This window comes from Nerophis ophidion, linkage group LG16 (genome assembly GCF_033978795.1).
Source record: "Nerophis ophidion isolate RoL-2023_Sa linkage group LG16, RoL_Noph_v1.0, whole genome shotgun sequence".
NCBI lineage: Eukaryota > Metazoa > Chordata > Actinopteri > Syngnathiformes > Syngnathidae > Nerophis > Nerophis ophidion.
In genome coordinates this window covers 11,492,750-11,505,644 of record NC_084626.1, presented here as the reverse complement: position 1 = coordinate 11,505,644, position 12,895 = coordinate 11,492,750, and the positions used below count along the sequence as shown (strand labels likewise).

Below are 12,895 nucleotides of genomic sequence, written 5' to 3'. Positions count from 1 at the left end.
TGCGTTGGTTGAGGTAGGCGGGGTTGGGGGCCCGGGGGTGTAAAATACAGTCAGGAAGAGTCATGGATGCAAAGGATTCTGGGTATTTGTTGTGTTGCGTTTATGTTGTGTTACTGTGAGGATGTTCTCCCGAAATGTGTTTGTCATTCTTGTTTGGTGTGCGTTCACAGTGTGGCGCATATTAGTAAGAGTGTTAAAGTTGTTTATATCACAACCTTCAGTGTAACCTGTATCGCCCAGTATGTCTTTCAATCTTGTACGTGTATTTGTGGAAGCCACATACAACATGTTGCTGGACTGGCAAGCAGTTAGTACATGTTGTAGAAGGCGTCAAAGGCAATGGCTTCATAGCACGCCCTTATTCTTGTTATCTGGGTGACCACCAGCAGATATTCGCGAGAATGGTTGCGCCTCCCATTGTCTTCTTTACTTTGTGAAATGGGTCAAAAGGGCTCTTTGAGTCGTAAAGGTTGCCGACCCCTGATATATAACAACAGGCGGGTGGCGGGTGGCGGGTGGTTGTGGTTTTGATAAAATATTGGTTCGGGTGCATGGCGGGTGGATGACGACTTTAATGATGTGGTTGCGGATGATATAATTGCCTATCCACGCATTTCTAATACAGGCACACACATTAGTACACGTGCATGCAAATTGGATTACACACACATAGGTTGAGATACATGTTTGCAAATAATTTTCCTGCAATAATACTTCCATAGAAAAATATTCCCACAGCGTAATGTCAATTAAAAATATTGTGTCAATTATTATTCAAAAAACTATGTTAAGCATTAGACAGCACTGCTATTTTGATATAAACATACCATCAGTTTAGGGTCATTATATATCCAGGAAAATAAAGCAAAATGCAAAATAGTAAATAGCAGAGGTGTGGACTCGAGTCACATGAGTTGGACTCGAGTCAGACTCGAGTCATGAATTTGATGACTTTAGACTCGACTTGACAAAATGTAAAAAGACTTGCGACTCGACTTGGACTTTAACATCAATGACTTGTGACTTGACTTGGACTTGAGCCTTTTGACTTGACATGACTTGCTACTTTCCCCAAAACCCAACGATTAAAAAGTTATTGAAGAGCGCTCAGTATCTGTCTGTCTGTCAGCGTCTGTGCGATGACAGTGTGTGCGCTACCTGTCAGAACAACAGCCAATCAAATTACATCCGCGTTATTTTCGTTACACAGCATTCAGCCAATCAAATTGCAGGAAAACCAACGAAAAAGCTCTCAAACAACACGCCAGTGAGGAAAAGCTATGCCAAAAATTGTTTTGTTCGGGTGTAAAAACTATGACTTGGTCAACAAAAAACGAATTGCCGTATGCAAAGCCTCCGGTTCGTTGGAAGATTACAGACAGAGACGCAACAACTTCGTTCGACATTTGAAGTTGCACAAAGAAGGGTAAGTTTTGAATGTAAGCTAACGTTTATTGGCCGGGTAACATAACTTTTATTTGCTGTGTAGTTAAATCAGTGAGGCTGTAAACTCACTGCTAACGTTATAACCATAGACATCTTGTAAGTAGACGCAGCATCGAGCGCTACTGCCTATTGCCGCAGACGAGACGCGGGGCCGTCATCTTGGAGTGGTGATCCGCTCCACTCAGGGCAATTCATTTGGCAGGAGCAGTGAACTGTCAGCACATTTAATTCGTATTACCTCACTGAATACCACCGATATTCACGCGCTTTCTTGTCATACGTGTAACTATGATAAAGGACACATTTTTTGGCGTGTTCATAATTTGCTTAAAAATAATAAAATATTCTTATATGCTATAAATAACCAGATGTCCAAGATCAAAACTGGGAATAATAATCCCAGAGAAGGGGAAAAAACGGTCAGCTATTTCTAAGTTGAAGAAACAATATGATTAGGTTATATGTACATGCATATATCCTACATAAACAGTGTATGAATACATTAGATATCTATATAGTTTATAGACTGTATTTCTGTTGCTGCAACAGCAGAGAGTTTATTCTGTCTTGACACTTTGTATTAATATTTTCTATTACATTCTTCCCTTAAATGATCATGTTTACAGTGATTGTTTTAAACATATTTTTCATGTATGTTGCTTTGGATAAAAGTGTCTGGCAACTTAAACATAAACGTATATAAACACCTGAAAGTCTTTACATCAGCTAAAACCACCAATCTGTTTCACTGGATTCAGAATAACAGCAAATTCTGTCATACCCAACAAAGTTAGTATTTGAATATTGTTACTAAAATACTTATTCCTGATTACAGTTATACTGTTAAGAAAGTATTGTCTTATACTTTGCCTAAAATGAGAATGCATCATAATCAGTGGCGGCTGGTTAATTTTCCATAGGGCCGTGAATTCTAAAAAGTACAACTCTGTTCCTTGTTATTTTTATGTATTTGTTATGTTTTTCATGTGTACGCACACATAAACACACATACAGTATGAGATGAGATCAATGAGATAAGGTAAGAACAGGATAGAAACTGCTGTGGAACTAGTTACAATGCTATATGCCATGGAAATACAATGTTAACACCTTTGTGCAAATAAGTACAGTTGTACTTGTTTTTTCAAATGTATTCATTCTGTAAAGGAATGAGTTAAATGTTTAAAATAACTGGTTAATAGTACTATTATGAAGTGCAATTTCAGCACAATTTTTTTATTATACTGTGAATACATACAGCGTTTTAAAAGCATACATAATCTGTGTAAATGTATTAGTCTGTGGTTAGAAGGACTTGAAATGACTCGAAACTCAAAATGCAGGACTTGGGACTTGACTTGAGACTTGCCTGTCTTGACTTGGGACTTGCCTGTCTTGACTTGGGACTTGACTCGAGACTCGAGGTCAAAGACTTGAGACTTGTGATTTGAAAAACAATGACTTGGTCCCACCTCTGGTAAATAGCCAAAATATCTTTGACCAAACTGACAACATCTACTAGTAGCAACCAATTTGGCTCCATTAAATGGCACAATGGAGTTACCTTTTCTAGGTCAGATGTTAGGCATTATTTGAAGGTAGGTATATTCAATACTATTCTAAGTTAAAATTAATACTTAAAACAATGTGTATTAAACAACATATAGACTATACTAAAAAAAGGAGACATTTGTTTACATTTGTGCGTTTTTTTTTTTAAAGGTAAGCAACTCAAAAGCGGAGAGAGCTGGCACTGAAATTCAAATTTGAACAAAATACACCAACCAATTTGAAGTATGTATTTATATTTTTGCATGTTCTTTGACTGCATGTCGTTAAAGGTACTGACTAATAGTAGACAGATACAAACAATGTTTGAAATTGTTGAATTAGTATTGTAGCGAACAGTGTAGGGCCAAAAATAGCATGTCAAATTGTATTTTAGTTAAATTGACAAAAAACCCCAACAACTTTTAAAATAAGAAAAAAGTTTCTAAACAAATACTCGACAATTGTCATTCTCCTAAGAAATATAAATTGGTTAACCCAAAGCTAATAATAACTTTAAGAGAACACAATACGAAATACAAATTAAATAATACTTTGAGAAGAATGGATAAGGATTTATAAAACAAATTGATGTGTTTCAAATAAAAATAACTAGAAAACAGTATAATGTTAATAAAATAAGAATTTTTTTAAAGAATTTTTTTATTTAAGACAAAGTTAGATAATATATTTTTAATATAAGGAGTTCCTCACTGCATCTGCCTCACAATACGAAGGTCCTGAGTGGTCTGGGGTTCAATCCCAGGCTTAGCATCCCCTTGACTGCGTGGGTTCCCTCCGGGTACTCCGGCTTCCTCCCACCTCCAAAGACATGCACCTGGGGATAAGTTGATTGGCAACACTAAATTGGCCCTAGTGTGTGAATGTGAGTGTGAATGTTGTCTGTCTATCTGTGTTGGCCCTTTTAAAATAAGACAAAATAGTAAATACAATTTTATTTCAGTTATATTGTGTTATATACATTTATTATAACTCAAATTAATCACAATAACAGTTTTGGTAGTATGAGACAACTAAAATAAGGCAATCCATGGGTTTGCATGGCCTACTAATAAACATTTGTAATTGGGTTAAAATGCTGTGCATAGTGGCGTAAATGCACTATTTACCTTAAATAAAATTTATAAAATTATTTATCAATCAATCGATCAATCAATCAATCAAAGTTCATTTATATAGCTTTTTAATCACCAATCCCTCAAAGGGTTGCACGGCATCCTTGGCTCTGATCCCACATCAGAGCAAGAAAAAACTCCATACTAATGTTGATCCAACACACTGTACTGTTATTTATAAACAGCATTAGCATGGACACCCTACTCACAGTACCTTGCAGTTTTAAAATAAGAACATATATTATTGCATTAATGTTTGCATTAAAAATAGCTAGCGATTAGCACTGTAGTTGCCAGCATCTGATTAGCCCTCTAGTTGCCAGCTGCTAGTGTTGTCCCGATACCAATATTTTGGTACGGGTACCGAAATGTATTCCGATACTTTTCAATACTTTTCTAAATAAAGGGGACCTTAAAAACCCTTATTATTGGCTATATTTTAACAAAAAAAATCTTAGTTAGGGTACATTAAACATATGTTTGTTACTACAATTATGTTATAAAAAAAATAGTGAACATACAAAACAACTTGTCTTTTACTAGTAGGTAAGCGAACAAAGGCTCCTAATTAGTCAGCTGACATATGCAGTAACATATTGTGTCATTTTCCATTCTATTATTTTGTCAACATTATAAAGGACCAGCTGTAACAATTGATTATTAATTCCCCGGTACTTTTTAGAGTACCAAATATGATTAATTAGCATCGTGGTACTATACTAGTACCGGTATACCGTACAATCCTACCAGCTACTGATCAATACTTTAGTAGTCAGCTATGATTAGCGCACCAGTTGCCAGCTAGTGATTTATTTGCAGACTAGTTGCCAGCTAGCGACTGGCGGTCTAGTTGCTAGCGAATATCGAGCTAGTTGCCAGGTAGCAATTAGCACTTTAATTGTCAGCTAGCTATAGCGGCACTACTGCTATTATTTGAACATCTTAGTATTGCACAACAATAAGGTACCTTTATGACCAGTTTAATATAAAACACTTTTTTTTTTACAAGAAATTTAAGTACAGGGTCCATCAGTTTGGGGGTCTTTAGCTTAGACAACGTAGAAGACCTCCGCTCTAAACAATCTCCTAATTAGACGATTTAACAAATATTTTTCTATGGCCACACAGCCGGTGATGGTTTTCTTTGTGTGGTTTTGTAAGTGTGAAATTTTAACACACAGCCAATCTCTTCGGTGCGGACACAAATACATAATCAGTAAATAATCACAGGATACTTTATTGTCTGACTGAAGGACACAAAAGTATTGTAGGTCACGGAGTTTGGTACAGTATTTAGAGATCGTATTGCCCTTTATACAGAGGAATGTGATTCACTGGAGTGTCTTTTACAATGAGGACACAAACATCAGCTAATGGGATGTATTTCAAAGCCTTTCATGAATCATATTGCTCTTTGCTGCCGGCGTACTGATGAACACACTCCCTGACTGGCCTTGAACACAACACAGAAAGACTAAGGGAAAGGGAAGCTTCCAAAGCCAAATTTTTCGAGGGAAACGTCTCTGAAGTGGCACAAAACATGGACGTCCTCAAACGTCATGGGACTTCCCAAAAGGTTTGAAGGAGAAACACGATGTACACCATACAGAACAGGGGTGTCCAAACTCTTCAGTGATTGCAGCAGACAAAGCAATTGAAGAGGGCGGTTTTACTTTGGCACATTTTGTACATTACAGATAATATATCCAATGTATATCATATATGCTAAGGCAGGAGTCCCCAATCCGGGCGTATCATTGGGTTAAATAAATTTGGCCAGGGGCCGGGCTATATATATTCAGGAAATCCCCTGAAGAGCTAGGAAACCTGCAAAACAGGCTTGTAGGGATGAAAAAGCCTATGTGTTTTTTCCTGACCTAACGTATATTCCAATCTACCCCTGTTTCAAGCACTCTATAATGGATACACCACATTAACCTCAACTATATACTGTATATCCATCCATACATTTTCTACCGCTTATTCACTTTGGGTTTGCTGGTGCGTATCTCAGCTACAATCGGGCGGAAGGCGGTGTACAACCTGGACAAGTCACCATCTCATCGCAGGGCCAACACAGACACACAACATTCACACTCACAGTTAGTGTTGCCAATCAACCTATCCCCAGGTGCATGTCTTTAGAAGTGGGAGGAAGCCGGAGTACCCGGAGGGAACCCACGCATTCACGGGGAGGACATGCAAACTCCACACAGAAAGATCCCGAGCCCGGGATTGAACCCTGACTACTCAGGACCTTCGTATTGTGAGGCAGACGCACTAACCCCTCTTTCACTGTGAAGCCCAACTATATATATATATATATATATATAAATATATATATATATATATATATAAAATCTGTCTCATTGCAGATTAGACAAAACTGCCTTTTCCTTACATTGTCCACTGATGCTTAAAAACTCTACAATCAGAGTCTATTTTACGTTTCCCCAACGAGTTTGCCATTTTTTTCCCGTCGTGCACGAACTGACTGAGTGTGCACCTGATGATGTCACGTTATCGATAGGAAATTTTATTTTTAGACAATATGATTTGCCTGACGGAATGGACTGAATGAGACACCCAGAACGTACATGAAAATAAAGAATGTGGGATCTACAATATTAACTATGAATGATAAAACACTGAATATTGACAACATGTGAACGTCACACCTCCATCGATATATTTTACAATCAACTGAAACGCAACAAAAATGCAACAAACACAGCAAAATATGAACGCGAAGGGAAAAAAATAAACCCACCTACAAACTGATATATCCATCACTAAGCTTTAGAACTTTGTTGTAAAAATCTCCTTCCGCGTCTTCGTAGAGTTAGCCTGACAATCAAACCACGACTCCGATTTACTCTTTTCTACAGATTGTTTTGCATTATTAAGGGTTGGTGTGTCTATGGAAATATCGAAAGTATTGATACCAAGGTGGGTACTGGTATCAGATTTCTCATTTGTACTTTTATCAAATTTCCCGATATTCCAGTGAGTTTATTGCAACACTGTAGTTTAAGGTAATAGTAATTATTTTACTTAAAGGAGCCATATGTAGTAATTTTATGTCAAGTCATCTTTCAATAGCCATTAAAAGGCATTAATAAATCAAGTTATTTTCGAATACCTTTATAACTGATAACGGTAGTTCAGCCAGGATATGCTCATTTCAAAATTAGATTTACAGCCCCGAAATCTTGCTATTGTTTTCATTTCAATGCCTTGCTCTCCACCGTTTGACCAATTGAAAAGTCTGTGAGTGTGTCACATCCAGGTTGCCAGTTACGCACCGCCACATTTGTCTGGCTCCTGCCACCGGTAAAGTTACTGAACATGTCAGACCTTAGTAAATCTAAAAAGGCATCATTATGATTCTCAACTTATTCATGACAAAGCCAGGAACAAAACAAGGATTTGTATCGGGAATGCCTTTGTCAGATGGAGACGATTGAAGGCAGGGAAGATTTTTTCATCTGACGCCAAATTTTCTAGTACAGTGGACCAGGGGTTAGTGCATGTGCCTGACAATACGAAGGTCCTGAGAAGTCCTGGGTTCAATTCCGTGCTCTGGATTTTTCTGTGTGGAGTTTTCATGTTCTCCCCATGACTGCGTGGGTTCCCTCCGGGTACTGCGGCTTCCTCCCACCTCCAAAGACATGCACCTGGGGACAGGTTGATTGGCAACACTAAATTGGCCCTAGTGTGTGAATGTGAGTGTGAATGTTGTCTGTCTATATGTGTTGGCCCTGCGATGAGGTGGCAACTTGTCCAAGGTGTACACCGCCTTCCGCCCAAATGCAGCTGAGATAGGCTCCAGCACCCCCCGCCACCCCAAAAAAGGGACAACCGGTAGAAAATTGATGGCTGGATAGTTTAGAATATTAAAAAAATTGCTTGATCAAGTGAAATTACTCAAAAACATTTGCAGGTAAAAAAAAAACAGTAACAGACTTATGTTTTTTAAATGGTGTGATAATTTGATTCTAGTGATACCTGTTGGTCACAACAATTTATTAAATCCACCTCATGATGCAGTAAATTGAAAGATGCGAACACATTTGTTACCGGATCCTTTTTTTTAAATCAACTATAATGACTTAATACTTGTTTATATACCGACAAATGTACTGTTCTAGACTTAAATATTGTTCAGTTAAAGACCCTTTTGTCATATGCCTTGCTTGTGCATTATTGTGTGCTTAGCTGTTGTGTAGCTGCTAGCCTACCACATGAAAAATTCCGTGCTCTCCCAGTAGATGGCAGGAGTAAGCCATTTCTGTCGGTGCATGGTGTGCCGTAGGGCAGTGGTTCCCAACCTTGGGGTATTCCGCACAAGAAAAAAAATAAAATTTAATAAATAAATACAAATAAAAAACACCCCCCCATTTTTTTGTTAGTTTTTCCCCCATAAAGAAATACAATCATGTGTGCTAACGGACTGTATCCCTGCAGACTGTATTGATATATATTGATATATAATGTATGTATTGTGTTTTTTATGTTGATTTAATAATTTAAAAAAAAGTATTTATTTTTATTTAAAACATTTTTTCTTGTGCAGCCCGGTACTAATCGGTCCCGGGCCGTGGCCCGGTGGTTGGGGACCACTGCCGTAAGGGATGTTAAATTGGCTCCATGATAATTAAGAAACACTGTGCTGAGCTAACAAATCAACATGTAACACCTGTAATATACATCTCATTAATAATAAATGTCAGGGCCAATAAAAAGTGAAATGAAATATATTTATATAGTGCTTTTCTCTAGTGACTCACAGCACTTTTACATCGTGAAACCCAATATCTACTTTACATTTAAACCAGTGTGGGTGGCACTGGGAGCAGGTGGGTAAAGTGACTAGGATGGCCGAAAAGGGGGATCAAACCTGCAACCCTCCAGTTGCTGGCACGCCCACTTCAACAACTGAGCTATACCGCCCAATAAAAACCCCCAAACTGAAATATAGCATTATTAGTTTTTGTTGCACTATTAACCGTATTTTCCTCAAATGGATGGATGGACGGGCATTTGTATGTAAGAAGAACTCACTTCTGATACTATATAATGATATTGGACTATTGGCCAAAACCATTATTATTCGACTCATTATGTATTGTTATTTTCTAGCTTGTATTATTAAAAAACGGCTTGATTGAGTGAAATTATTGAAAAACAATTGCAGGTATAAAAAAAACAGTAGACTTATTATGACAGACTTCTGTTTTTTAAGTGGGGTGGTCATTTGATTTTAGTGACACCTGTTGGTCACAGTAATTTACAAAATCAACCTTATGACGCACAATAACAAATGTGGCATGGCGTAGTGGGTAGAGCGGCCATGCCAGAAACCTGAGGGTTGCAGGTTCGCTTCCCACCCATTTACATCCAAATCGCTGCTGTTGTGTCCTTGGGCAGGACACTTCACCCTTGCCCCAAGTCCCGCTCACACTGGTGAATGAATGATGAATGGATGAATAGGTGGTGGTCGGAGGGGCCGTAGGCGCAAACTGGCAGCCACGCTTCCGTCAGTCTACCCCAGGGCAGCTGTGGCTACAGATGTAGCTTACCACCACCAGGTGTGAATGAATGATGGGTTTTCACTTCTCTGTGAGCGCTTTCAGTATCTAACAATAGAAAAGCGCGATAAAAAATCTAATCCATTATTATTATTATTATTATTATTAAAGGCCTACTGAAACCCACTACTACCCACCACGCAGTCTGATAGTTTATATATCAATGATGAAATATTAACATTGCAACACATGCCAATACGGCCTTTTTAGTTTACTAAATTACAATTTTAAATTTCCCGGGAGTTCGCAAGACGTCATGGGTTTTAAGGAAATATGAGCACTGCACACACACACAGCTAAAAGTCGTCTGCTTTAACGGCATAATTACACAGTATTTTGGAAATCTGTGTTGCTGAATCTTTTGCAATTTTTTCAATTAATATTGGAAAAGTCACAGTAGAAAGATGGAGTTGAGAAGCTTTAGCCTTTAGCCACACAAACACATGGTGATTCCTTTTTTAAGATTCCTGGAGGTGAAACTTTACTATGGATCAGAGCGCGGTCAAGCAAACATGAATCACGACGGAATGTCAACCAGCAGTTTTCGGTGAGAAAATTGTGGTAAAAACTCGCTTCTTACTGGAGAAAAGCTGAGCTTGTGCCGTCCATAAAGCTGCCGTCGGCTCCCCTGAGACATTGGCGTCAGCACACCCGTGGACATACACCTCTGACTATCAGGTACTATTTAACTCACTAAAACACTAGCAACACAATAGAAAGATAAGGGATTTCCCAGAATTATCCTAGTAAATGTCTTTAAAAACATCAAAATCCGTCCCAATGCAATCGCGTTTTTTTTTTTTACTTATTTTTTTAAATCTTTTTTTTTCTTCTAGTCCATCGCTATCAATATCCTCAAACACAAAGCTTTCATTTTCGCTCAAATAAATGGGGAAATTGTCGTTTTCTCGGTCCGAATAGCACTTTTTGTTGGAGGCTCTCATTAAAAACAATGTGAATATGTGAGGAGCTGTCACGCCAAATTTCTTCCCCTCTACAACCCCCCTCCGCCCCCATTTACTTCCGGGGTCATGATTAATACAGACGTTTTGTTAACGCTATATTATAAAAATATAACGCTATATTATAAAAATACAGACGTTTTGTTAACGCGGTATTATAAAAAAAATTAAAAAACAATTTACAAACACAAGCTATGGGATGACGCATTTACTTCCAGGTCACGTTTCCTCTTATGTCATCCCATAGCTTGTGTTTGTAAATAGTTTTTAAATTTTTTTTATAATATAGCGTTAACAAAACGTCTGTATTTTTATAATATAGCGTTATATTTTTTATAATATAGAGTTAACAAAACGTCTGTATTAATCATGACCCCGGAAGTAAATGGGAGGGGGGTGTTTGTAGGGAGAAGAAATTTGGCGTGACAGCTACCATTAAAAACAATGTGAATGTGTGAGGAGCCATCAAATATGTGACGTCATCGTCTGCGACTTCCGGTAGAGGCAGGGCATTTCCCTTAGCACCGAAAGTTGCGAACTTTATCGTGGATGTTCTCTACTAAATCCTTTCAGCAAAAATATGGCAATATCGCGAAATGATCAAGTTTGACACATAGAATGGACCTGCTATCCCCGTTTAAATAAGAACATCTCATTTCAGTAGGCCTTTAAATGTTAGGGCCAATAAAAAGAAAAGAAAAAAAGATTGCGGGCAGAAGATGGCACCTACGCCGCAATTTGGACACCCCTGCCGTACATTAATGCTGCGCTCGATGGACGTGACATGGGATGGCGGTGACCTCAGTGTCGCGAGTGCGTGCGGTACGAGTAGGTGTGCTGCGTGGAGGGGCTCATGATGTTCTCCGTGATGTACGCCACCAGCAAGCAGATGATGACCAACATCACGCAAATGGCTCCCCCGACTGTCGTCATGGCGATGACGATATCCTGCATCCCGGATGGCGGCAGGACGAACTCCACGCAGTCCCCGCGCCCGCCGCTCCTCCGGGCTGCGGCCCGCAGGCACACGCGGTAGGGGATGCTTTCGTGCAGCTCCGTCAGCAGGAAGTCGCTGCAGCCCGCGCCCAGGTGGACGCCGGCGCACTCGAACTGCGTGTAGCTGCCGTTCCACCAGCAGCTCAGCTCGTAGCCGCGGCGTCGGTGGCGGCGCCCGGCGAAAAGACTCGACAACCCCGGGACGTCGCTGTCTCGCCGCCACTGGAGCAGCACGCTGCCGTTGAGGAGGAGGTTAGCCGCGAGGCTGCCCGAGGACACCGCCGACCTGCAGTCCGGCCCCTGGCACGTGTAGCTCGGCAGCGGGTGGCGGAAGCAGAGCGGGCCGCCGACGCCGCCCTCCGTCACCTGGTAGGCGCACAGCGGCGGCGGCTCTTCGGACGCGCTGGTGAAGAAGCTGGAAGTGGCGCTTTCATGGCTGTCGTTGCCGTGGCGCCACCTGGGCTGCGGTGCAGAACCCGCAGCCGATCCGCCGCTGCCGTCAGTCTTGTCCGGGGATACACTCAGCAGGAGTACCGCCAAGGCGAGCACCGATGGCCGCCTGCTCATCCTCGTCCTCTACAGCGCGCTGGCGGCCGCCATTAAACGCATCATCTTCATCGTCATTACACGTCTTCCACGCAAAATCCTCACTTACTTCCTCCGTGATGGTGGCCGTGAGTGCCGTAGCCTCCTGTCGGGCTTGACGTAGCAGCTCGGATGTCCGTACTAGGCGTGGGCACGCGGGAAGGCGCGCGCACCACGCACGGTGCAAAATGCCGCCGTGCTCGTCGACAATCGGCGTTGGCTGAGTCACAATCCCACGCACTTAAATGTTCACAATGTGGAGGCTCGCTGAAATACACGTCACGCACTTTAAATTGGGTTTCACATTAGGGGCGTCACTAGACCTAATACTGTACTGGGGCACACCTGGGGCACAAATAATTCATGTGAGCGTGCAAAGTGCGCAAGCAAAAACATTTTTAGCTCTTATTTATCATAAAAAATACATAAATAGTCCTTTAAACTATGAAATCATATCAGATTATGTTGTATGGATCTTTGATTAACTACCTGAAATTAACTAATGCATTTGACCTGAAATTAACTAATGCATTTGACCTACTTGTGCACTTTTTTACCCCAGACTTCTAAACTGCTACTGGTAAAAGCAAAAAGGAAGAGCAATGAATCTTTTTGAAATATTTATTGCAGT

The 12,895-nt window shown here is 40.3% G+C and overlaps 1 protein-coding gene across 1 annotated transcript; it reads right to left on the bottom strand.

Annotated features, from left to right (window-relative positions):
- Window positions 1-5,347: 5,347 nt before the first annotated feature.
- fndc10 (fibronectin type III domain containing 10) lies at window positions 5,348-12,568 on the bottom strand. The gene has a single exon (XM_061874227.1). It carries the CDS (start codon window positions 12,244-12,246, stop codon window positions 11,485-11,487), a length of 762 nt encoding a protein of 253 aa, XP_061730211.1. The 5' UTR covers window positions 12,247-12,568; the 3' UTR covers window positions 5,348-11,484.
- Between the last annotated feature and the right edge of the window lie 327 nt (window positions 12,569-12,895).

Excerpts from the sequence above, each read along its gene's own strand:
- fndc10 (XM_061874227.1), bottom strand. The coding sequence starts at position 12,246 with ATGAGCAGGCGGCCATCGGTGCTCGCCTTGGCGGTACTCCTGCTGAGT.